Source organism: Patella vulgata, chromosome 1, assembly GCF_932274485.2.
Source record: "Patella vulgata chromosome 1, xgPatVulg1.2, whole genome shotgun sequence".
In the NCBI taxonomy this organism is placed as follows: domain Eukaryota; kingdom Metazoa; phylum Mollusca; class Gastropoda; family Patellidae; genus Patella; species Patella vulgata.
Window position 1 is genome coordinate 62,458,893 of NC_065879.2, and position 26,735 is coordinate 62,485,627.

Below are 26,735 nucleotides of genomic sequence, written 5' to 3' on the forward strand. Positions count from 1 at the left end.
CTTTCATATTTTCTTTTCTTAATTAAATGTTAAATAATGTATTTTCCAAAATATTCCAATAATTCAACGATTTTAAGATAGCATTGGGTTAAAGAGAAAGCAGGGATAATATTAATTTACATTTCGAATTAAAAATTAAAAAAAAAAAAAAAATGATAATTGAATTGATTAAATAGAAAGAAAAATTTAAAGTATTTAAATTGCTTGAATGGAAAGTAGGTTGTTCTAAGAGATGAATACGAGATGGTGATGGTTGAGATTAATTCATTCATCCATTCTGCCTTCCATCTTTCCACCGTCATGGCAACAGGTGACAAAGGCCGACTTTAACCATGACCATTATCTACAAACATTCGGTATCAGCGTTTCTTACGACATGACTGAGGTCAAAGGTCGAGTACTCACCCCGCCTAAAATACAGTATGGCGGCAGGGTAGGCAACTCTTCTTCAATATTTAATGGTTCTTTCTGACATTTGATGGACGACTTTGAAAATATTCCTTCAAAATGTTTTTCAACCAATAAGATTTGATTTTATATCCAATATTCGAACTTCAAAATTCAATGTAAAAATTCTTAATATTTTTTTGATGAGGGAATTTCAGTAAAGGTCTTCTGTCAAGACTTAAGGAACTACTTTTTTTAACCTCTGTACTTGAAAGACATATGCACAATACATATTGATCTGCTTCTAATTTATGGCAACAACCTAAACTTCTTTGTATTTAAAAGTACAAGATGTTTTGCTATACTGAAATGGTTATATTATGAAGTCTGATTAATCAAATGTGTTGTGCATAGTCTGTAGTGTGTTGGTGTTTTTTCATAATCCTAACCTTATTGTTTTTATGATTACCTCCCCTTTGATCTGTCACGGAATGATAACAGGTGCGAAAGGCAAGTTTTAACTCCGATCCTTATCTGCAAACTTTCGGAATCAGCATCTCTCAGCAAATGGTGGAATGTCATGGACGCGTATTACAACCTCCTAAATTACAATATGGCGGAAGGGTAAGATTCCTCTAGATAGTCAAAATACCAAACTTCCTCTACAAATCTACAGCTAGCTCCGCATGTCGAGCTGGACGTCTATCGACATAAACTATCATCAGGTTTGAGGAATGTATACAATCAATCATTTAAATCTTGTTTGTTTAAAATCTAAATACAAAATTTTTCTACAACTCTGCAGCTAGCTCCGCATGTCGAGCTGGATGTCTTATCTACACATACTTTGATTGTAATATCCAATCAAGATTATACTTTATCCCAAATTTTATGATTACCAAACTATGTCTGAATACCTACAGTTAACTGTGCATGTTAGCTTGTTGTCTGCTTGTGTTGAGTCAATGCTTACCATTTTGATCAATTCACTCCACAATCACAAGGAAAATAAATAGGAAAATATTTAAAACCTTGATTAGAAAAAATCAAAATGGGACAGGTAGCCATATTGGATTCCAGGTAATGTATTGAAGGGTTTTCAAAACTTAAAAATATTTGACTCAATAATTTCGCACACAGACGCCCTATCCATCCCCTACCCCCCTTTTCGATGAAATTGTTAGTAATTGTGTCTTTATTTAGAAAAAATTTAACACATGGACAAATTTTGGCATGACTTCTTTTTATCATTATGCAAGCAAGATTTCTTTTGTTGAGTCAGATATTTTCAGTTTTAAACAAGTAAAGTCTTCTGACATGGAATAACAGAACTACAGCATTCTAAAGGAAATCATGTTTCTAATTGTAGCATGTTAACTTTGTTTTATATATGCGCATGTCATCATCATTTATAAAATCAAATGATTTATCATACAAGGGTCAGTTTCTTGGAAAACTTCAGCTAAAATATCATCTAAGTCCTGTACATACGGTGATGCTTATGTTGGTAGTCCAGTAAATACACCTGGTTTATATGTTACACCCAAAAGTTTCTCTATAAAGCCATCATGGACCATGGCTACACCACCTTTCAATTACCTCTATACACAAGATCTTAGCTAATATTTGTACCTGAAGTTTTCATGAAATTGTTAAGACTTAAGAGTGATATTACTAATTTTTATGTAACATATATTTTGTCTTCCCTTCTTTTTTTTTATTTTTGGTCGTCAGTTTTCCTTTAAATTTCTTGTATAGTATTTTTATTGTGCATAGATAGGGATGTAGACATGCTGTATTTTCTCTTGTTTATTTAATTATTGCTTTAATATTAAAATTTCAAAATGCTAGCAAAAATGTTAATCTACATTCCTGTTTAGGATATATTTTATATTTAATGCCAATATTTTATTTATATTAGACCGTTTTTATAGTTAGATCAAAATACACTCACATATCTTTACCATAAATAGAAATACCCCCTCCCCCCGCCTTCTTCTCCCATGTATAATGATATTGGTAAGAGTTAATTGTACTAATCTATGAGGGGGGAGGGAAACAGAAGCCCAGAACCAATCTACAATTATATAACCTAACATACATGTATCCTTATAATTTAAACCGTGAAACATCCATGTTTAGTGGTATGTTACCAATTGATATATCCCACACATCTAATATAGCCCCTTCCTCACTTGCTATGTTAACATTTGTACTGTAAACTTTTAGTTAATTATAACAGCATAAATAAATGCTTCCTTTTTTTTTGCAAATTTTAATGAAAGTAGACATAGGTTATTGTTTAATGACATTGCCTCATATAAATATACAATGTCAACTTACAAGATAAAACAAGCTATATTCTCTCAAAAGGCTCAATCTCAAAATGACATAATTGGCATGTCAGTAGGACCTAGTTGGTTGAACAGGAATGATGTTATGAGGGGTTAGTGATATTAAAGGTCAGTAAGTAAGTGACTTAATTGGCAGTTCAGTGACATTATAGATGGGTCAGTTACTGGCATAACATGCGTTAATGATCTAGTAGATATGCCAATGGCATTTCAGCAGTTAAGTTTTAGTTTCATAAAAATTGTAGAAATGTATCAATTAATATCACTCAATTGGAGTAATGTCATTTATTATTACAGCATGGTTTATTATAATTATAAATAGTAATAATTACTTGTCTACTCTGCATGTTTTTAAATTATATCTAGTTTTATTGCTGTAAATAGTATATGATCATCGTCATATTTGATATTTACTTTAGACTAAGTCACAGGCTGTTCCTAATCAAGGTGTATGGGATATGAGAGGAAAACAGTTTTATCAAGGTATTGAGATCCGTGTGTGGGCTATTGCTTGTTTTGCACCACAGAGAACTGTTCGTGAAGATGCATTAAGGTGAGTCAAAACACTAAAAGTTATGTCATACAGCCGTTCAAATTTATTACCTCACTCAACACAAACTACATCATTTTCTGACTAACCTGGTCATCACAATAAAAAAAAATTGACGCTTGGGTAGTTGGAAATGACTGTGGCCAACGGGGTACAGTTCCCCTGTCTTGGTCTTCTTCTTTACTATGATAAATAGACACGTCAATTTACAGTTGTCATACAGTAAATAAAAACATGAAAAATAAGTGGAGCCCTGTTGTATACTGTCCACATTTTTCTGAAAACTGCCATAGTCATTCCATTCTTATTTTTTTCCCCAGAAATTTTACATCTCAACTCCAGAGAATATCCAATGATGCTGGTATGCCAATAATGGGACAACCATGTTTTTGTAAATATGCCACTGGTCCCGACCAAGTAGAACCAATGTTCCGTTACTTAAAAAACACATATCAAGGCTTACAACTTATTGTGGTCGTATTACCAGGAAAAACCCCTGTATATGGTAAGTTGATATCTGGTCTATGGTTAATCATGGGTATGGTAAGTTGACATCTGGTCTGTGATTAGTTACATATACATATGGTAAGTTGACATCTGGCCTTTGATTAGTCACCCGTTTATATGGTAAGTTGACATCTGGCCTATGATTTATCACCTGTTTATGATAAGTTGACATCTTGTCCTACAATTTACCACATGTGTGTTGTGAGATAACATCTGGCCTATGATTTGCCACATTTATTGTTTTTATACGGCCACATTGAAATGTGGTCGTATATTGTTATCATCCCCATCCCTCTGTTGGTCCAGCGTCCAAAATTGCTTGTGGACGCTCTAGAAGCTAAAGTTAATATCGGATTGACTTTAAATTTAAACACAGTGTTTAAGGTCAGGAGACGAAGAAGCCTATTGATTTTCATCTATTTCTGATAATTACTGCCAGAGTTATGGCCCATGATCACTTTGAAAAATCTTTTGGATGCCTTATGACCATGGTTATCATCTGGTGGATTTTATATTTATGCACTGTATTTACACTTATGTTTCAATTGAGTTTAGATTGATACACAGTGTTTAAGGGGAGGCACTGCTCGACAAATATGAATTTTAAAATAACTGGCTTCTAATAATGCCATCAACTTGAAATTTTCAGGAATTGTTCACATCAACAAAATAGGCTAATCGGCAGTTTTGGGGAATCTGCTTTACTGGTTACCATGGAAACAAAAAAAATCATTTTTACTGCTTAAAAAAAATCGTTCTCTGAAAGTATCAAAGGTAGAAGCCTGGAACTTTTTTTAAAATGTTCCTAGGACATTTCTCTGTGCAATTATCAATATGGTGTTGTTATTGTGTCCTTACATGTCATTCTATTCAACAAAACAAAAATTATGAAAAATGTTGTTTTCAATGAGAGATTTCAAATGCCAATTTACTACACTAAAAATTCATTTAGAGTACTGAAAATCCTTATTTGCATGGAACTAACATTACTTAAGTATGTGTGTAAGTTTCAGACATATCTGTTGTAAACTTTTCAAGAACGATTTTTTGTAAGTTTGTCGACTGTTGATATTTTACTTTTTGAGAAATTAAGACATAAAGAGGTAAAACAGCAAAATTTGAATTGCAAGAGTGTTCAAAAGTGCATTTTTTCTATCATAAACCACTTTATATGTATTTTCTTTAATTACAAGTGAAATAAAAATGAATGAACATCACAAATATGCAAATATAAAAAATCGATAATTTGAGTCAAAATTGACATTTGTCGACCCTTGCCTCCCCTTAAGGTCTTGAGACGAACAAGTATATTGATTTTCAGTGATTTTTGATAACTTGAACAGTTAAATCCATGAATTAAATGTTTTGAATACTAAACATTAGCATGGGCCAAACAAATTCTAATTATTTTATGATAATTACTTAATGGGTTGTTACTCTTAGTCAGATTTTAATGCGTTATAAATGTTTCATTATCAACAGAAGTAAAAGAAAAACTCTTGTTGAATGCTCAGACGATTTAGCTGCTGTGGGTGTATGTTTCATTGCCTGGCAACCTGTCTTTGATATCAACTAAATTTGTCTCAAACTAATCTTTATTTTCTCTTTTTCAGCTGAAGTGAAGAGAGTTGGTGATATATTATTTGGTTTAGCTACTCAATGTGTCCAATCAAAGAATGTGAACAAAACAACGCCCCAGACGTTATCTAATCTCTGTCTAAAGATCAACGTTAAATTAGGGGGCATCAACAGTATATTACTGCCTAGTATTAGGTGAGCTCTAGACATACTTCTCTTCTTACAAATAACATTTTCAGAGTATTAAAAGATCAAGGGTTTTATAAAAGTGTTGCTGATCTGTTATCATGTTTGATGTCAAAATTGTCTTGTTAAACTTGCTCCTGATTCACATTTGATACATCTTGTGCAATCAAACCATTGATTCGGTGAAGGTAACAATTCTTGCTCATGTCGACAGTAAATAAAACACTGAATGTTGACTGTAAATAAAACACAATATGTCGACAGTATATACACCACTGAATATCAACAGAATATCAACACCCCCGCTGAACGTCGACACTATACTTTAAATAAAGCAACACTGAATGTTGACAATAAAAAAAAAACACTGAATGTAGACAGTAAATGAAACGCTGAATGCCGACAGTAAGTCAAGCGCTGAATTTATAACAATTTAGTCCTTAAAGGAACTAAACCTCTAACTATTATCGATAATATTCAAAATTAAAAACCTGAATTAGTATTCAATAATTGTCCATTTCAATCAATATTGGTGTTATCTTTCAGTGAAAATATGAGATCCTAATATCCAATATTTAAGACACAATGGACATTTAAAAATCAGTACACAAGCTTGTGCACTATAATCTATATGGACAGTGATTTCGAGCACAATTTGTAATGAACAAAAAAATCATTTCTTACAAGACAATGTGGAAGTAATTAAAAATGGTTGATTCACGTACAACTAAGTAATGAAAAAACCCAAAAACGCTGCAGAATGGACTAGGCAGGCCCAAACGACTGTTCACATTAGATTAGAAATTACAATATTTTATTTGAAAATAAAAACCTAAGTGTAAATCACTTTATATACACTTCTATTACATATGTGCTTTTAGCCCCAATTTCATCAGTTTTAAGGTTCCAAAGAATAGAGCTATGCATCCTAATTGTGCACTGTTTCAGCATTTCATGTATTTGTTCGAAGTTGATTCCATAACAGAGACGCTATGCTGTCCAAAAACGACATTGATAAAAGACAATGGTGATTCATGAACTTTCTGTTGCAATATTTATTTTATTAAACAAAACTTTCTGTTTCAGACCCCAGGTATTCCGTGAGCCAATCATATTCCTTGGTGCTGATGTCACTCATCCTCCTGCTGGTGATTGTCTTAAACCTTCCATAGCTGCTGTAAGTTACTTCCCCTTTGTAATATATCTTGAGAGTTGTCACCCTTGCACAAAAACTGACAGATGCTTGATAACAAATACATAATATAGAAACATTTCTAGAACACCTTATATCACTTTCTGAGTGTACCTTGATTGTTCCTAGTTGGCTTATCTACTTTTTTGTATCTAGTAAGCTAATGAAGATGAGCATGTGCTATGTGGTGTACAATTAAGGAAATTTTGCCTAGACCATGTCATCTACATCAAGGTTTTTTTTTACATGTACACCAAAGTGTACACAGGTTCTCGTTTTTTTGTCCATCCAAACATCTAGAGGCTGTACTTTGCCAGATCCTCAATCCTGCACTATCGACAAGGGAAAACCATGCTGAAATATTCTGATAGTCTTTCTCGGCCAGTACTATAATTAAACCCAGGATCACCTCGTTAATGAGCCAGCACCTAAACTGAGTGATCCACTACATCTCCAGAAATATTGAAGAATAAATTGAGCGTTAAATAGTATATACAGAAACTAATGCTAGAGTTATCAAACTTGACGTGGTATAGTTAGTAGAGACGTTAAGTTCTACAGCAGAGTTATCTAACTTGTTATATTATAGGTTGTAGGTAGTATGGATGCCCATCCTAGTCGTTATTCAGCTACTGTTCGAGTTCAACAACACAGACAGGAAGTGATACCAGAGTTATGTAACATGGTACGAGAATTGTTGATCCAGTTTTACCGATCAACGCGATTTAAACCAACACGTATCATATTTTATAGAGATGGGGTTAGTGAGGGACAATTTCAAACGGTAAGTTAAAATTTTATTTCTACTTTTATTTTCATGTGATATACAATAATTAATATAATACAATATCATAAAACCATTGTTTTATCCAACGTTTCGTCAGTAAAAATACAAACTTCTTTGATATTGTATTCTATTTATTATTGAATATCAACTTATCTGAATATATATCAAATAATGAATCCTATCAAACCTTATGTAGTTGGTTTGTGTTACCTGTTTCTATTGACAGGAGGTTTCTCACATTTTCATGTTGCCGTATATTGTTATCCCTGTCAGTCCGGGTGTCCGTCCATCCATTCATATTTTTGTTGTGGTCACTCTATGGGTCACAATTTTTATCAAATTTTTACGAAACTTGAAGTATAGGTTTTTTTTCCCAAAGACCTTGGTTCCTTTCAGTATTGGCATGTATCTGACCATAACTTTATGGGTTAAGTTTTAGCTTGTGGACAATATAAAGGTCACAATTTTTATTAGATTTTGATGAAACTTGAAATATGTTTATATCCGAAAGATCTCGATATTGACACATGTTGGACCATAACATCCTGGATTATGGCCAGTTTTGTACGAAAAATTAGCCTTTTCTCTGTCTATCTCTTGCAAAATGTGGGCGTATCTTGCATTACAACCGCTTGTTACTTTTTTTCTTCAATTGTGTATTCTTTATTTGATAAGCAACTAGGGCCTGTTGTTTGTGCTTTTTTCTGTGTTTTCCAATAAGCTGCTAATCAGACCAAACTGGCCCCTCAATAAAGTATGTGCAATCATTAAGACAATTGATGAAATAATATCATTAAATTGTTTTCTGTGTGGTATATGTAGGGATTGGCTGATAAACTATTACTAGAACACCTGTCTGCATGAAAATGTTATTGATATGAATTGATTAAACATTATAACATTATAGTTGGATTAATGCTAGTAATAAACAACTGATTTTTTAAATAGGTGCTAAGTAGTGAATTGCGAGCTGTAAGAGAAGCTTGTATGAAACTAGAAGTGGGTTATCAGCCTGGAATCACGTTTATCGTTGTACAGAAACGCCATCATACTCGTCTCTTCTGTGCTGATCGTAAAGATCAAACTGGGCGTAGTGGCAATATACCTGCAGGTACCACAGTTGATGTGGGGATCACTCACCCAACAGAGTTTGATTTCTATTTGTGTAGCCATGCTGGTATTCAGGTAAGTCTCTTTACTAATATGTTATTAACAGATGCAGAGATCATTTTTCTCCAATTGAGAGTTAATAGAGTTAGTGTTTCTCAAACTTACTTCTGATTTGCTGGTTTGTTTGTGATTTTGATGGTTTTTAAGATGCACTTTTATTTGCTTATATTTTCGCCAGTTACACGATTTTAGAAATGATGGTTAATATGAATTGACTTGATTTCAGGGAACAAGTCGGCCGTCCCACTACCATGTTTTATGGGATGACAATAGATTTACTGCTGATGAGCTCCAGATATTAACATACCAGTTATGTCACACATATGTCCGGTGTACGAGAAGTGTGTCCATACCCGCTCCTGCTTACTATGCACATCTTGTGGCCTTCCGTGCAAGATATCATCTTGTAGAAAAAGATCATGATAGGTAAGTTTTTCTGCTTCCAAATACAACAAAATGATTTTCCCAAATGAGAAGTAATATCCCAGAATGCAAGGTTACCAAATCATAAAAAAAATGTTTTCGCAGATACTTGGATTTGTATTGCTAAATACAATGCAATGCTTATTAAATTGAACCGTGACCTACTCACAAAGACCTAAAACCAAAATAGGCATAAATGGCTGAAATTAGAACAGAATTGACTCTATTGTGGCCAATGTTCTAATTCTACCTTCAACATTGAAATCTTCAAATATATTGATAAATATACGACCATATTCATATATTGCTCTACCCTTGGTTTCCTCTATTTATCATCATGAAATAAACGGTTATCTTGTTTTTCAGTGGAGAAGGAAGTCGTCATTCAGACAACAGTGAAGATCGAACCCCAGCTTCCATGGCACGAGCTGTTGCTATACATCCTGACACAACCAAGGTCATGTACTTCGCTTAAACCCTTAACATCTTCCGCATCACATGATCACCTTAAATAGGGCATAACACCATATTTGGATATCATGTGATGATATTATGGCTGTGAATTTTTTTTTGAAGTCCTATTTACCATTTGACAAAAGAGATAATTTATTTTCTGTTTGTCGTTTTTATTCCTTTAGAGTCATTGTTTTTATTTAAATATTTTATCGATTAAGATTTAACGATGAAATTGTACGGAATGCCATTCTGAGAAATTTATTGGACTAATCTCATGTCATCGCTCAATTTAATCAAAAAGGGAAAAATTTAATTGATTAAAAAATAAATGAGTCTTTAATAAAAACTTATCAACATGGAAAAACTCAATGTTTTGTTGGATTTTAATTTTTAAATGATGATTTTACGTCCAAATTTTAAGGTTTCAAATAAAAATGTCGGAAATATTTGGCATGATCTGTGTGGTTTTATTTAATCAGATTTTTTTATCAAAAAAAAAAATAAAAAAGATGGGAATTATCAGTAAAATTTTTCCCTTTATTGTGCAGAGAATTTGCTTTTTTTAATGTATTTTTTAATAATTTTTTATATTGTAGGGATCAAACTTATTCTATTGCCCTAATTAATAAATTGTAAATTAACATTCGTTAATGACCCAATTAACAAATCATGAATTAACATTCTGTTGGGCAATAAATGATCTCGTTTTTATCTCTGATTATTCTTTGAAGGATCTTTGTAAATTCATCCATGTGGACAAATATCTCCTTAGTCAAGATCTTATACAAATTCTGAATTTATCAAATAAAGTTATTATATGTAGTTTTGTTTAACGAAAAATTTAGATTTGTATTTGAAATGCTCTTTCCAAAAACCTGAAAAATTCCATTATTTTATGAGTCAATTACACAGTTGAACTTGACAGTACCAGAGACATGGAACTGATAAATGATTGATTGTTGGTGCTTTTAGAAAGGAATATAATTTAGGTTATGTGCAACATAGAAGGAATATAGAATTGATTCTCGGAAAAGGACAGTTCATATGTTTGGAAATAAAAGTTCTTTTGATCTAAGCTAGTTTTTGGAGGGAAGATACCTCGAAAGATGCAAGATCAGATAAAACTTGGAATGACTTAATAAAAACCTTCTCTATCGGGTCTGAAAATAACCTTGTGTATCAGGTCTGAAATTAACCAAATATTAGTATAACCCCGCCTTAATTGCCATCAAATATTCCATTATATTTTACTGCTCATGACATGAATTCCATTCAGATTATCTCCCATCATAAACCTACATCTTTATATGTGTTCAAATTATGTCTATGACCAGCAATTTTAGGACAAAGTCAAATGTGTTAGATTTAGTTGTACCACTGCAAGCACTTGTGTATATCAGCATTGATATGCAATACTAGTTGTATGTACTAAAGTTACCAGTCAAAATGTATAATATTGGTATGTATATATCAATATAGTATTGTATTTGGTATAGCATACCATGCAACTAATTTTAAAGCAGTTTTGTGTGTTCCTAAAAATGCCTTATGTCTTGATTACTTTAACTTAATAATAATTGTCATTTATATGTTGTCAATCAAGGTCATCGTCATGACAACAAACCTAACATTATCATGGAGATCAAAATGACCCCAATTTCAATCAGAAGACTGCTTTTTATCAAAATAGTTGTATATTTAATGCTGGAAAACAAGGACTATAGGTGAAATTAACCAGTGTTGCCTTTGTAATGATTATGTAGTCTTGTACTGTCAAGTTAATAATTATGTTGTGGAAATCCTTAAAATAGATTTTCTTTAAATTTCTGAAATGATGGATAATTAAGAATGTTGTGTGGAGAGAGAGGTAGTAGAGTTAAATATATCATACAAGTGCTTTATATTAAATGACATATTTTGATTATTCTCTAGTCATGTGATAGTCATATGACTTAAATATGAATGAAAGTAAGATATTTTTTAACAAGTACTTAGCCAATCATAATTGTTGTATAGACATATAGCCAATCATAGGCCTAATTGTATTTTTGTGGTTAATTTTTCTTCTTGCTTAGCTAGTTTTTGTTACTAGATTTATTTATTTGTAGATTTATTTGGTAACAGTAACCATGGAATATGTAATTTTTGCTCCCATTCATACTTTGTATTCTTAATGTTGGCCTTCTTTCTTCTGATCCACAATTATGTTAACTACCCATGGTAAATTTTATATTCAGAGGGTTTAAAAATGGTCCCAGATTAAAGTACTATAGGGTAGCTAATATACTAGTAGATGGAAGGAATATTAAGTAAAACTCTATTCAAAGTAAAGGCCTTTAGATATAAAGTTTGTCAAATTATTTAAATTATTACGTCAGATATATTGTTGTTTACATATCGTTGTTACCATAAATTAGTTATTAGTCAACTTGTTACCATGGCAATGGCATTAATTAACTTGGGATTTCTTTTTTTAAGTCATATCTTATTTGTGGAACTATATCAACCAAGTATTTAAAGTAATTTAAACAACAATATCATTCCATAATCATTATGGTTTTTAGTAGATATTTTCAAATTTACCCTGTGTTGTAGATCTGTCAACTTAGAAGGACCCTCCGTAAGGCATTTCCAATAATTTTCAACACACCCACACTTTTAACAGAACAATTCATAGTTCAGGGTTACTACCTTCCTATGTATTAAAGGGTCAAGTCCTATGAAATATAGTTATTTTGTATTGTTAAATTATTGTGTTGTTAGCCATTCCTTATAGGTTCATATCATTTTCCTTCTTTAAGCACAAACTGAATATCATATTGAATCTTCTATCAAGTCGATCCATACACAAATCAAATACAAAAATTTTTAATATGTTTATTATTGTCTAAAGATCCTAAAACTAGTCACATAGTTTAGACATTGAAATATAGCTAAATTCTAATCAAAAACATCAAAATTAATATTGAGTAAAATGGCAAAAATCAAATAAAACATTTGTATTTAGAAATTAATATTATATACTAGATTATAGTTGCCTGCATGTAACAGCAAACAGACCTGAACCACACCACATTCAGTTTAACTAAAATCTGTCATTTTTATCAGTATGTTTACAATTTATTTCAAATAATCATTTTAATTTGAACTATTAATTAAATATATTTGCTTTTTCGTAATTTTTGGAGTGGGTAAGGTGGGGGGGGGACATTATGTATGTTTTTTGGTTTTGATCAACAGAATTATTTTCAATTTAAATTTTTGTTTGCGAAATAATACATAGCTTTGTGTAAATATTATTTGTAATTATATATTGTATTTAATGGTGGAATGTAAAACTATTGGTTGGTATTTAGTTTCTAGATTGACAAATATTTACGTTATTCATTGTTTATATAGTAACCAGCCCAGTTGTTAGGCGTAAAAAAAAATGATAAATTGTGCAAGATATTTGATCAATGTGGAATCTGAAATATTGACCATTTAGATTTTAAGCCGGGGAAATTCCACTGAATGTATTTATCATATCGTATCTTTGTCGTGGATTATTTATAACACATTCAAACATTTATAATGGGTATTTCAGTGTAACACAGATATACTTTAGATCAAATTGTATGGAGTATTAAATATATGCCAAAATACAAAATTCCCATCTGAATTGAATATTATGAGATTAGATTTATTTAAATATAGTCCCATCAGTTTCATCATATTGTGTCTAGTCCCTTGCTTCAAGAGGTAAATATCCTATGCAAAGTCAATAGAAAAAGCGATCCTTATAACATGTGCCATTAGTCTAGATCAACAAGTCTTTAACCAATCACTACTACACTACTATTGCAATAGCTGAAGTCGATAATCGTTTTTGGGATAATGTTTCTTAGATTGCTCGTTGAAATGTTTTGCTAAAGACTTATTGGCCTAGACTATATTTTAATTATGCTCTTTATTTGCCAATTTATAATAGATGCAAAGTAAGTGTTTATTCCTATCACAATCAACCGATTCTGTACTTCAATATAAGGGTTTATTGCTGTGAATAGATGTAACCAAATTCGTCCAGTGGATTATATATTTAGACTATTGTTTGATCAAGATAGGTTTTTGTCATAATAATGTAGTATAAATCGTTTACCCTGGATAAGAATTAGTGCTCCCAAGATGCAAGATACCCTTAATTGTAAATGTTTTGTCCCAAAAGAAATCAGTTGTAAATTATTATTAAAGTATTTGCTTTAAGTTAACATAGGACATTCTAACTTGTTAGTAAAAAAGAACATATTTTAAATTAGTCTAGTAGTATGTAGTATTATATAATTAAGTGCTGAAACTTTCTTATTCGTAATTAAGGAAAAACCTCAAGGTGTCCTTTATCTCATTTTATTGGCTCAGTTACGATTCTGTCAGTAAAATAAAAACCAGTGCAGTTATAATAATGCAAGTTAAATTAGATGCTTAATTGCCTGTTTTTTTTAATGTTTTCCTCTCATACAATATACTTGCAATATGTAATTAAAGTATTGCTTTCTAAATAAATATTTTGTGTGCAAGTCAATGAGATGTATACCGGTAAGATTATACGATTATACGGAGACTGTACTTGGTACCAAGATTTTTAAATTAAATATGTTTACCTATGTATTATACAATTCCATTTCTTTGATACCAAACAACTTTTGACCAGACCCAACCGTGACCCTATTAAAGGTTTTATTATTATTATTATAAATGTGAAATGTTATTTGTATATTTTAAATTATTGTGGCTTCATTTTGTGCTGTAAAATTGTTTTGTTTTTTTAAAATCTCTTTGCATTAGGTAATCTGATCTGGATAATCTAATGTATTGACTAGAGCTGGATAATCTAATCTACTTATCTGACTAGTTACAATAAATGGATCTTAATATTTATAGAAACTTGTTATCTGTGTTTTTATATACCTATATCAAAGTGTGGTCACAGATTGTTCTCTTTTTAGGTGAATGGCTTAACCGAGTTCAGTGATGAGCATTTTCTGCTTATGCTAAACAGAAAAACAAATTATATTGTCATAGAGTTGGGACAAGATTACTGTGAATATATAAATTAAAAACTTGACACTCAGGATTTTTGGGACTAGATTTTTAATATTTGGTTTAAGGCAACTATTTTAGTGTTATGTTGTGCACAGACGACCTTGACCTCAACAGAAAGCAAGAATACGTCTCGCCGAAAGTCCTTGACATTGATAACGTTCGTGATGTCACAGTACCCCCCAAAATGAAATTCACAGACTTGGAGAACAATCGGAATAAAGTGTTTAGTAACGGTTGTGGCCTCCTAGCGTCTCTTACTGCCACACAGCGTCTTCTCATGGATCTCAGAACATTAGTAAACACTACCCGAGGAAGACGTCGCCACTGCTCAGCAAGAGCATGTTGAAGGTCCTGCAACGTCAGTGGTGGATTCACTTGCTGACAAACACATCAACCCAGTTCGTCCCAGATGTGTTCAATAGGATTAAGGTCGGGGTTAAGCGACGGCCAATCCAGGACTTGGACACCAGCATTTCTTAAAAAATTCTGGGTAGCAATTGCTGTATGGGGTCGAGCATTGTCTTGTTGAAACGTTAGTCCAGGCCCATGTCCCTTGGACAACAACAAGAGGAGAACGTCCATGTGCACAAAAAGAGCCCCAAACCACAACGCTGCCGCCACCAAATCGGTCAACTTCTCTGATGCATACTTGAGCGTAACGTTCACCTCGTCTGCGGTACACTCAGGCCCTGCCATCGGCAAATCTCAAAGTGAATCGAGATTCGTCACTCAAGACAACCGAATTCCACTGTCTTTGAGTAAATCTTATGTGTCTTGTGGCCCACATAAGTCGGTTACGGCGATGAAGAGGTGTCAATATTGGTCCATTATAGGGCCTCCGAGCTCAAAGACCAGCAACCTGCAAGCAATTTCGAACAGTTTGTGCAGTTACCCTTCCACCAAACATCTCTCTACTTGTGGAGGTTGCAGTGACAAATCTGTTTCTAAGATGACGTAATCGTATTGCTTGATCTTCCTAGAGTGACGTCATACGTGGCGCTCCCGCCCTTGGGCGGTCAGCAATAGTTCTAGTTTGAAGCACTCTCATTCTAAGATTAATTATTGTCTGGCGTGAACAATTAAAGGCTCTTGCAACAGTGACCACAGACTGACCAGCATAGAGCCTACCTATAGCACGTAGACGTTCTACATTTGAAAGGCGCAGCATTTTCTAACAAAGATGAAAATAACAATTTTAATTTGTTTTTCCAGTTCAAGTTGCGTGTGCGTGTTCAGTTTAAGCAAACTTGCATCGATTGACCTCACGAGTTTGTGTTTGCACGTGTTTTTCAGGTTTTTCATCTTTATATGCTCAAAAGTCACGTGATCCACGTGACTTTACAATTTTATGAAATTAAAGGCTTCTTACTACTTACTATCGTTAGAAACACTTTAAAATTTATTTGACTTACCAGAAAAAAAAATTTGTTGAAATTCATCAGTGTCAAGTTTTTAATTTGGCTGAGTATAAGTGATTGATGAAACTTTGTAGTAGTTTTATTACAGTAATCAGTAATACATTGACTAAGTTTGATAATGAGCATTTTCTGCACAAGTTAAGCAATTTGATTTGGCAAGACTTTAAAACACAACAACACAGCTTTTAATTGAGGCAGAATGTTCAAACTTGTGTATATGTTGTGTGATGTTTAACATAAGCAGATATAAGCAATTTGAGTGGTCGATACTTTACAAAACGGTAAATGTGTCATCTGTTGATTTTTGGAATGAGGCAGGGGACATCAGCCTCACTATTGGCATGTTTACTGTAAGATTGACAATATGATGACCTTTGTGCAAGATTTTGCTGCCGTGGGTGTATTGCCTATGGACGTGAAGAACTGCAGGTTATAAAGATTTGACAATCTTGTCTTTAACCCAGGATTACCATTTGCCCATGGATGTCTGGGACTTGAGTTAATCAAGCCAATTTTATAGCTCACATGGAAAAGTCAATATTATCACACCCGTGCACAATTTCTTGTGAACACTGAATTATAGTAATTTTCATTAATTATTTCTAGAGTTATGACCCTTGTTTTACTTTGTAAAACCTTGCCGCTCAAACAAGTTATCATCCGATCTGTGTGAAATAAATGTGCATTATTTTTCAAAAATTAGTAAAAAAAGTAAAGTTATCTTTTACCAAGCTTCTAAAATTAAAACCGGTGGCTATAATAAAAAGCAACGGGGAATAATGCACCTCAAATGTTTCATGAAGAGAGGGGGGTAACGTCCACTTAAGACAAACTAGGTCATTTCGGGACTAACACATGGTTCAATTTTATTTCAATAATTCGCTTGTGCGTAGTTTTCTTAAATAGTGGGAGGAAACCGGAGGACCCGAAGAAAACCCACGAGGTTGAACAGGTGACCCTACTACTTGTCACATACAATCGGGAAATCATAACCACGGCAGTTGACAGAGGCTTTTTACAACACATGTTTAAATGGTGATACTATTTGGAAAAAAAATCCCAAAACGTCACGAGTTAACAAGAAAATGTGTACTGACAACAATATACACATGTAAGCATAAAAGAAAAAGTTTTTTTTTTTTAATTTATTTTAAAAAATCTAACAATCCTGTTAATAATTAAATTCCCTCACAAGAGTTTTTCTTTAAAAATCCAATCCATTTCAAAGTGTAACATATCCATTTCAAAGTGTAACATATTTCACACAAGAATTGAGAAAACTTTTCATAAATTAACAAGTATTTTGAAATTGATTTGATTTTTCAAGAAGAAAATGTGTGGAAAATAAAGACAAAGAATACAGTAAATATTAAATATGTAACAAACATTAGAATACAGAAATAAACAAATGTATGAGAAAGCGATTTTTCTGAACCAGCAACGGTTACAGATATTACTAGCTCATTAACCATTGCTACAGGGTCTGAATATCCTACATAATATCTGTTATCAATGGTTACTGGTTATCTGTAGGCTCCTAAAGCATGCAATAGGGATGGAGTAAGAGCAATTATAAATTTACTTATAACTATCATTTCATTGACGATTGATATAAACTAAAGTATATATAATACTAATAAATATAAACAGCACTTTGTTCTTGAGTATGTGTCAATAATTATAGTGTAGTTCAAAATCCCCCCAAAAGAGTAAAAAACATTTATGCAATCGCTTTTTATTTTTGCTTTTGCTCATCCAGCTATAGTAACATAAATTAAGATCCTCAAAATTAAAGTCTCTGATTGTCATTTGTGGGGAGGTTAATTCCTTACAAACTACAATGTTGTTGAAGTTGAATCTCTAAAAGGAATATCAGTCCAAATGTGGTTCAATTCCATTCAGTATTTTCAGAAATATGTCGAATTGAAAATCTCACAACATTCAGTATCCTTTGCAGACACATAAACTGGATATGGTCAAAACAGATATAAACCCAGTCACAATTCACCTTAGTCAAAACGACAAAAAATGTTTACCAAAGTTTTTGTAAATATATATCACTGAATTCTTATTAAAGATACATTATCAGAGATTAGATAAAGAGCTGGCAGTTGTCACTATAATAGTTAAAAACTAGATAATGTAAAGGGAATTTGCTGAAAATTTCAGTCAAATTGATCCACTCTGAACCAAGATTTTAGCAACTGAACTTTCTGCCTAGTCCCGATCATCATTACTAAAGTCAGTACTATAAAAAAAACAGTTTTGAATATCCATTTCATGATTAAATTATGAATGGAAATCGGAACCTAATCCATCGAGAGTTGAATATGGTCTGGATAAGTTAATTAATGTCTAATTAATAATTAAGATAATATTTCAGGCCTAAAGAAAGACCTGCAATAGGCAGATTTAGCTCTTGCATAATGTATGTTTAAATAATAAATATTTAATTGATCCTGATACAACTGTTACGTCTATTCACTGAACTCTTTTGATGGACCTCTTTTTTTTATCTGATTGAATACAAGTCTGGAGATTATCTACCACTGATAATATGATTTTGTTTTCTTAAGTTTGTTAAATAATCTATTCCAGTGACCAGTATATTTTACAAAGGATTAAGCATGGATAATTTGATATGCTCTGAAAAATGCAAATGACGCACAGAGGATTTAAACAAACAATTTGTGGATTTCATCCCAATATTTTATAGTTAATCCAGTATTTCTACTAGCCATATTTATTATGCACACCGAAACAATATGCAATTAAAACTATAATTGTGTTAAGAAAAATGTTTTTAATAAATTCTATTTGACAGGGTAATTAATACCATCACATTATAAACATAAGAATAATACTTGTATTTTTATAACTAGTTCAAGTTTTACAACTGGTTTACTAGAAACAGTTCAATTAATATCTCCAATATTTGGACAATACAAAGTTTGATTTCACCTCGCTAGCAACTCATTTGTGTACCATTCCAAGTGTCATTTAACCAGAGTAACCTTCATTAATGTAAAAACAATTTTAATGGTTGTTTTCAGTATAAGTGAAGATTCAATTTCAGATATAACCTGTTTAATAATTTACCCTATTCTACATCCTTAAATAGCTACACTCTCATATAAAAATCAAAAATTGTTTAAGTAATCTGTGGCTAATGAATAGCGACAGGCGAACAGGAATACTAAACAAGGTTTTATAACACTACAACCCTGACTAATCATAAAATAACAATTTAACAAATCAAGATAAAAATAAAACAACAAAAATCTTAGGTATTTCCAATAACAAACTGTATGGCTGACATACAGTTTTTGGTATACAGCCTTGTTTTAAAGTCATAAAACCTTTAAAGTCTATACATACATACATACAGCAGGCAAGGTTAACAGCCTTTTTTTTTGATGTTGTGGAGACTTACACAAAAAGATATTTCACTAACACGGAAAAAGTCACATAATAATAATAATAGTCACATGATCAATAAATGATCACATAGCATCTAATAATATTAGTCAATTCAAAACCACATCACAATAATGATGACAAATGTGGGGGCTTGGTCATAACCAAAGCTAAATATCCCTTTTCTGAGGATGGATTGAAATTCAAATGACCAATTGAGTTACACAACGGGTAGATCAGCTGGTTGTCCATTAAGTCATAAAACCAGAATCAGGGGCCACAGGATGAGAATGAGATACATGTAGCATGAGCCAATCAAATGCTGTACGGCATATCAAAAGCATATGAGCAGTGAGCTGACCCATATAACAGATGACTCGACTCAGAGTCACATAACCTATCAGAAGTCAAATGACCTATTCAGTCTTGACAATTAATAGGTAACATGATCGAGTTTAGAAGTTATTAGAAAAACACACAGATCACATAGTAATGGTGCTTTCCACCTCATCAACTGTTGCTTCCACACCTTCTCTTTCATAATCTGCATCAACATGACGAGCTAAAATACGTAATAACGGACGTAACTTCAACCACCATTCATCTTCAGGAATTCTTTTACTGAAAAAACAAAAAAAACAACACCAATTTTGTTTAATTTAACCCGAGTTGGAAATTTTTAACATCAACAAAGATAGGTTGCCAGGCAACGAAACATACACCCACAGCAGCTAAATCGTCCGGGCAGTCAACAAGAGTTGTTGCATATTTTTACTTTTTTCGGTAATGAAATATTTATAATACACTAAAATCTGATTAAGAGTAACAACTCATTAAGTAATTATCAGAAAATCATTAGAATTTGTTTGGCTTTGATAAAGTTCTCCTCCATGCTAACGTTTAGTATACGAAACATTCAATATCATGGATTTAGCTGTTCATGTTATCAAGATAGGTTGCCAGGCAACGAAACATACGCCCACAGCAGCTATATCGTTCGGGCAGTCAACAAGAGTTGTCGCATATTTTTACTTTTTTCGGTAATGAAACATTTATAATACATTAAAATCTGATTAAGAGTAACAACTCAATAAGTAATTATTAGAAAACAATTAGAATTTGTTTGGTTTTTATAAAGTTTGGGCCCATGCTAACGTTTAGTACACGAAACTTTTAACATCGTGGATTTAGCTGTTCAAGTCATAAAGATTCATTGAAAATCAATATACTTGTTCGTCTCAAGACCTTAAACTCTGTGTATCAATCTGAAGTCAATCGGATGATAACTTTAGCACCTAGAGCGTCACAAGATTTTTCAAAGTGATCAAGGGCCATAACTTTGGCAGTAATTATCCGAAATCGTTGAAAATCAATATGATTCTTCATCTCATGGCCTCAAACACTGTGTATAAATTTAAAGTCAATCGGATATTAACTATAGGCTTCTTCGTCTCATGACCTTAAACACTGTGTATAAATTTAAAGTCAATCGGATATTAACTTTGACTTCTAGAGCGTCCACAAGATTTATTGAAGTGATCAAGGACCATAACTCTGGCAGTAATTATCGAAAATCGTTGAAATTAATAGCATTCATCGTCTCATGACCTTAAACACTGTGTATAAATTTAATGTCAATCGGATATTAACTTTGACCTCTAGAGCGTCCACAAGATTTTTTCGAAGTGATCAAGGGCCATAACTTTGGCAGTAATTATCGGAAATCGCTGAAAATCAATAGGCGTCTTCATCTCACGACCTTAAACACTGTGTATAAATTTAAAGTCAATCAGATATTAACTATAGCCTCTAGAGCGTCCACAAAATTTTTTCAAAGTGATCAAGGGCCATAACTCTAGCAAAAATTATCGAAAATCGCTGAAAATCCATAGGATTCTTCGTCTCATGACCTTAAACACTGTGTATCAATTTAAAGTCAATCAGATATTAACTTTAGCCTCTAGAGCGTCCACATGATTTTTCAAAGTGATCAAGGACCATAACTCTGGCAGTAGTTATCGGAAATCGCTGAAAATTAATAGGCTTCCTCGTCTCATGACCTTAAACACTGTGTATAAATTTAAAGTTAATTGGATATTAACTTTAGCCTCTAGAGCAGCCACAAGATTTTTCAAAGTGATCAAGGGCCATAACTCTGGCAGTAATTATCGGAAATCGCTGAAATTCAATAGGCTTCTTCGTCTCATGACCTTAAACACTGTGTATAAATTTAAAGTCAATCGGATATTAACTTTGACTTCTAGAGCGTCCACAAGATTTATTGAAGTGATCAAGGACCATAACTCTGGCAGTAATTATCGAAAATCGTTGAAATTAATAGCATTCATCGTCTCATGACCTTAAACACTGTGTATAAATTTAATGTCAATCGGATATTAACTTTGACCTCTAGAGCGTCCACAAGATTTTTTCGAAGTGATCAAGGGCCATAACTCTGGCAGTAATTATCGAAAATTGCTGAAAATCAATAGGCTTCTTCGTCTCATGACCTTAAACACTGTGTATAAATTTAAAGTCAATTAGATATTAACTTTGACCTCTAGAGCGTCCACAAGATTTATTGAAGTGATCAAGGGCCATAACTCTGGCAGTAATTATCGAAAATCACTGAAAATCTATAGGCTTCTTCGTCTCATGACCTTTAACACTGAGTATAAATTTAAAGTCAATTGGATAATAACTTTAGCCTGTAGAGCGTCCACAAGCAATTGTGGACGCCGGACCGCCGGACGGAAGAGTGCGACGACAATATACGACGACATATCAATGTGGGCGTATAAAAATTGTCATGTTCATAAGTGCCCTGACACACTTACCTCGTTTATAAGAGAAGTAAATTTAACTACCAATAAACATTTACTGAAAGTGGAATTTTACCTAGCTGACCATATACTAGATGGGGACTTAACTTAGTTAACCATTTACTAAAAGTGAAATTACCTAGGTAAACCATTTACTAAAAGTGGATTTAACCTAGCTAACAATTTACGAAAAGTAGAGTTAACCTAGCTAACTATGTGGAGTTAACCTAACCATTTATTAGATGTCAAATTATCCAAGCTAACCATTTACTAGAAATCTAATTAACCTAGCTAACCATTTACAAGAAGTTGAGTTAACCCTAGCTAACCATTTACTAGATGGCTTATTAACCCAGCTCAAAATTTACTAGACATCTAAATAACCGATTACTGAAACCTGCCTAACAATTTACTAGAAGTGGAGTTAACCTAGCTTACCAATTACTGAAACCTAGCTAACAATTTACTAGAAGTGGAGTTAACCTAGCTAACCATTTATCAGATGTCGAATTAGCCAACCTAACTATTTACTAGATGTATATTTAACCTAGCTAACCATTTACAAGAAGTGGAGTTAAACTAGCTCACCATTTACTCAACATCTAATTAAGCTAGCTAACCATTACTGAAACTTAGCGAACAATTAATTAGAAGTGGTGTAACCTAGCTAACAAATCACTGAAACCTAGCTAACAATTAATTAGAAGTGGTGTAACCTAGCTAACAAATCACTGAAACCTAGCTAAGAACTTGTTAGAAGTGGAGTAAACCATTAACTATAGGTGTGGGGAGCTAAAACTCTTTTACTTACTCAAAATTTGTAACTGCAGAGAGTTCTTGTACTGGAGAAAATGTTAAAAGCCTTTTCGTCATTCCTAGTAATGTTGCTGATGTTGGCTTGTTGGTATATACATAACCTAAAATAAAAGATAGGTTGCCAGACAACGAAACATACGCCCACAGCAGCTAAATCGTCCGGGCAGTCAACAAGAGTTGTCACATATTTTTACTTTTTCAGTAATGAAACATTTATAATACACTAAAATCTGATTAAGAGCAATAACTCATTAAGGACTTCTCAGAAAATCATTAGAATTTGTTTGGTTTTTTATAATTATCCATTCTGCCCCATGCGAACACATGACCTTAAACACTGTATATAAATTTAAAGTCAATCGGATATTAACTTTAGCCTCTAGAGCGTACACAAGATTTTTTGAAGTGATCAAGGGCCATAACTCTGGCAGTAATTATCTGAAATCGCTGAAAATTAATAGGCTTCTTCATCTCATGCCCTTAAACACTGTGCATAAATTGAAAGTCAATTGGATATTAACTTTAGCCTCTAGAGTGTCCACAAGATTTTTTGAAGTGATCAAGGGCCATAACTCTAGCAGTAATTATCTGAAATCGCTGAAAATCAATAGGCTTCTTCGTCTCATGCCCTTAAACACTGTGCATAAATTTAAAGTCAATCGAATATTAACTTTAGCCTCTAGAGCGTACACAAGATTTTTCAAAGTGATCAAGCAGTAATTATCAAGGGCCATAACTCTGGCAGTAATTGTGTACAAATTTTAAGTAAATCGGATATTAACTTTAGCCTCTACAGCAGGACCGACGGACGGACGGTATTCAACATTCATTGTGGTGGAAAAGTGATGTATTTAAACGGTTTTTAAAATCCGAACCCAATCAAAATTACGGTGTAACGGTGATATATTCGAACGTTTTTTAAAATCAGGTAATAATTGTGACCTCTAGAGGGATCACAAGCTAAAAACGTGATTTCTCGTACAATCAGAGGGAATAATTCAGGAAGTTATGATACAATACGCGCTAATATCGAAAGGAACCAATATCTTTGGGTTATAAACATGTATTTCAAGTTTCATCAAAATCGGATCAAAATTGTGACCTCTAGAGGGTCCACAACTTTGATATACCAGTGTTATACACTATTTGCGCACAAGGGGCTGCCATTTTCACGAAATTCAAACTCAGCCAAAATTAAGGTGCAACGGTGATATATTTGAACGTTTTTATAAATCGGATAATAATTGTGACCTTTAGAGGCACCTCAAGCTAAAAACGCGATTTTTTGTACAATCAGGGGCCATAATTCAGGAAGTTATGATCCGATATGTGTGAATATCGAAAAGAACCAAGATCTTTGGGTTATAAACTTACATTTCAAGTTGCATCAAAATCAGAAGAAAATTGTGACCTCTAGAGGGTCCACAACATTGATATATCATATTTTTACTCAATTTAAGTACGATGGGCGGCCATTTCGTCTGTCAGTTTTGGTCTGATTTTCACGAAATTCGGACTCAACCGACATTGCGGTGGAATGGTAATATGTTCAAACGTTTTTTTTAAATCGGATAATAATTGTAACCTCTAGAGGGACCACAAGCTAAAATCACGATTTTTCGTACAATCAGGAAGTTACAATCAGATATCATATCAGATGTCATAATTATTATCCGATTTAAAAAATCCTTTAAATACGTCACTGTTACACCGTAATTAAGCTTTCATATTACATATGAAAGCTTATTGTTTCTGTTAAGATTATTATTGTTATTTTTTTTTTGTGTTTTGTCCACAAATCGGATTTCTCAGAATCTAACCATAGGATCGTTCTGAAACTTTTACCTATCCCCCCAAAAATGGGTGGTGGCTGTTGATTAAATATATTTTCAAAACGTTTTACGAATCCGAAATCACCGAATTTTACGAAGGAATGCATTTGACCTACAATGCTGTAACTCTGTGACTATTTGACCTATTTTACTAATTCTTTTTTCTTTGAGTATCTTGAAACATTTACTTCAAATCTGCAATTTCGGATTTTGGCATTTCGAAAATTCGTCGCTGTCATTTCGAACCGGAAGTTATTACCAATTTGACAACTTCTTTAATAGTTGTGCGATTTTCGTGAAATTTAGAATGTTAGTAGATCTTGCCAATGCGACTTCAATGATGTCTTCGGAAATTTTCTAAATTATCTCCCCTTGGTGAAATTAAGGATCAAAGTTTTCAAAAAAATCGACGAAATATAGGTCAAATTGCCTTGAAATTTTTTTTCTGTACTAGCTAAGACAGTACTGATGAGTACACAAAATATGGAGTTTGTCGAGCAAACCGGAAGTGCCACCATCTCAAAATGTGAAAAGTCCATACGGCTTTTGCAATATTTTACTTAAAGACATAAGAGTTACATTTTCTGAATGCTTGAAGGAAAGCCTAAAAATCTATCGGTTTAGAATTTTGATTTAGGTCAACTGATGGACGCCATTTTGAAATGAAAATGAAAATTAGTGAAAAATCCACATTTATGGGCTTGAAAACATACACAATTGGTCGTGGCTTAGAGAATCTGTCTCCTATTACCGAAATTAATACATTTTAGGATAGCCTGGATCATGGTCGAATGTTTGGTATTTGAATATTTCAAAAATTCGAATTTCTCCTTTGATGTTTTCCGTGCCGACAAGGTTGTTTTCGAGTTTAGCTGGTTTTGATTTCGCGCATGCGCTACACAGGAACCAACGGTACCATGAGTACTAAATTCCGGCGAGCAACTTTTCACGTTGGTACCTAGGCACCCTGAAAATTTCAAGGTGATACCTGCATTTGTTCAAGTCGTTTGTTCTTGTCACCTGCCTTTCGTCGTTTTTTTTTTCTAAGTCAATTTACGGCTTCCATGAGGGGAAAAAAGTGGAATTTCGCCGTGACACCGGCACCGATTGTCCGAAAACCATGAAATTTGGACACAATACGCCCATTACCACCCCGGACTCTGTGCTTTACCCCCATTTTGATCCCATTAAAAAAAAAGAGTTTTAGCAAAAAAACGATTTTCGGAATTTAATATTGGTTTTAACCCTGTAATACCCAGACATGATATATTATTATAATCCCTATGAAATATTTTAATTATTTACTGCTATAATATGAATTATCACTTATTCCCCGTTAAATAAATATCGGTCACCTGGTGCCGCTGTACAACTTAAAGAACACTGGCCTCAAGTCAATTTACGGAGAGAGAGAGAGAGAGAGAAATGGGGTTTAACGTCCAGTCGACACAAACTAGGTCATTTCGGGACCAACATATGGTTTAATTTTATTTCAATAATTCGCTTGCGCGTAGGAGTCTTTAGCAGTGGGAGGACCCGGAGAAAACCCACAAGGTTGGACAGGCGACCCTACTCCTTGCGTCAATTTACGGCTTCCATGAGGGGAAAAAAGTGGAATTTCGCCGTGACACCGGCACCGATTGTCCGCAAACCATGAAATTAGGACACAATACGCCCATTACCACCCCTGACTCTGTGCTTTACCCCCATTTTGATCACATTAAAAAGAAAAGAGTTTTAGCAAAAAAAAACGATTTTCGG

At 33.2% G+C, this 26,735-nt stretch overlaps 2 protein-coding genes across 9 annotated transcripts in view; one reads left to right on the forward strand and one right to left on the reverse strand.

The window, feature by feature from the left end:
- LOC126813424 (protein argonaute-2) overlaps positions 1 to 14,510 on the forward strand; it is a 39,933-nt gene extending 25,423 nt beyond the window's left edge. For 5 of the 7 annotated variants that reach the window (XM_050539147.2, XM_050539150.2, XM_050539152.2 and 2 more), the window contains 9 exons: positions 311 to 433; positions 3,161 to 3,294; positions 3,612 to 3,796; positions 5,412 to 5,571; positions 6,649 to 6,739; positions 7,344 to 7,538; positions 8,490 to 8,726; positions 8,938 to 9,137; positions 9,501 to 14,510. In XM_050539147.2, coding sequence (XP_050395104.1) covers positions 311 to 433; positions 3,161 to 3,294; positions 3,612 to 3,796; positions 5,412 to 5,571; positions 6,649 to 6,739; positions 7,344 to 7,538; positions 8,490 to 8,726; positions 8,938 to 9,137; positions 9,501 to 9,609 — 1,434 coding nt within the window. In that variant the 3' untranslated portion in view covers positions 9,610 to 14,510. Of the gene's footprint in view, positions 1 to 310; positions 434 to 888; positions 1,012 to 3,160; positions 3,295 to 3,611; positions 3,797 to 5,411; positions 5,572 to 6,648; positions 6,740 to 7,343; positions 7,539 to 8,489; positions 8,727 to 8,937; positions 9,138 to 9,500 lie in introns of all 7 variants that reach the window. The other 2 variants (XM_050539148.2, XM_050539149.2) reach the window with 1 other exon arrangement.
- Positions 14,511 to 17,198: 2,688 nt separating this feature from the next.
- The window catches only part of LOC126813500 (ATP-dependent 6-phosphofructokinase), a 44,384-nt gene continuing 34,847 nt past the window's right edge, over positions 17,199 to 26,735 (reverse strand). For both annotated transcript variants that reach the window (XM_050539156.2, XM_050539155.2), the window contains 2 exons: positions 23,138 to 23,243; positions 17,199 to 20,125 (listed from right to left, as the gene is read on the reverse strand). In XM_050539156.2, the coding sequence (XP_050395113.1) occupies positions 19,987 to 20,125; positions 23,138 to 23,243 (245 nt within the window). In that variant the 3' untranslated portion in view covers positions 17,199 to 19,986. The remainder of the gene's footprint in view (positions 20,126 to 23,137; positions 23,244 to 26,735) is intronic.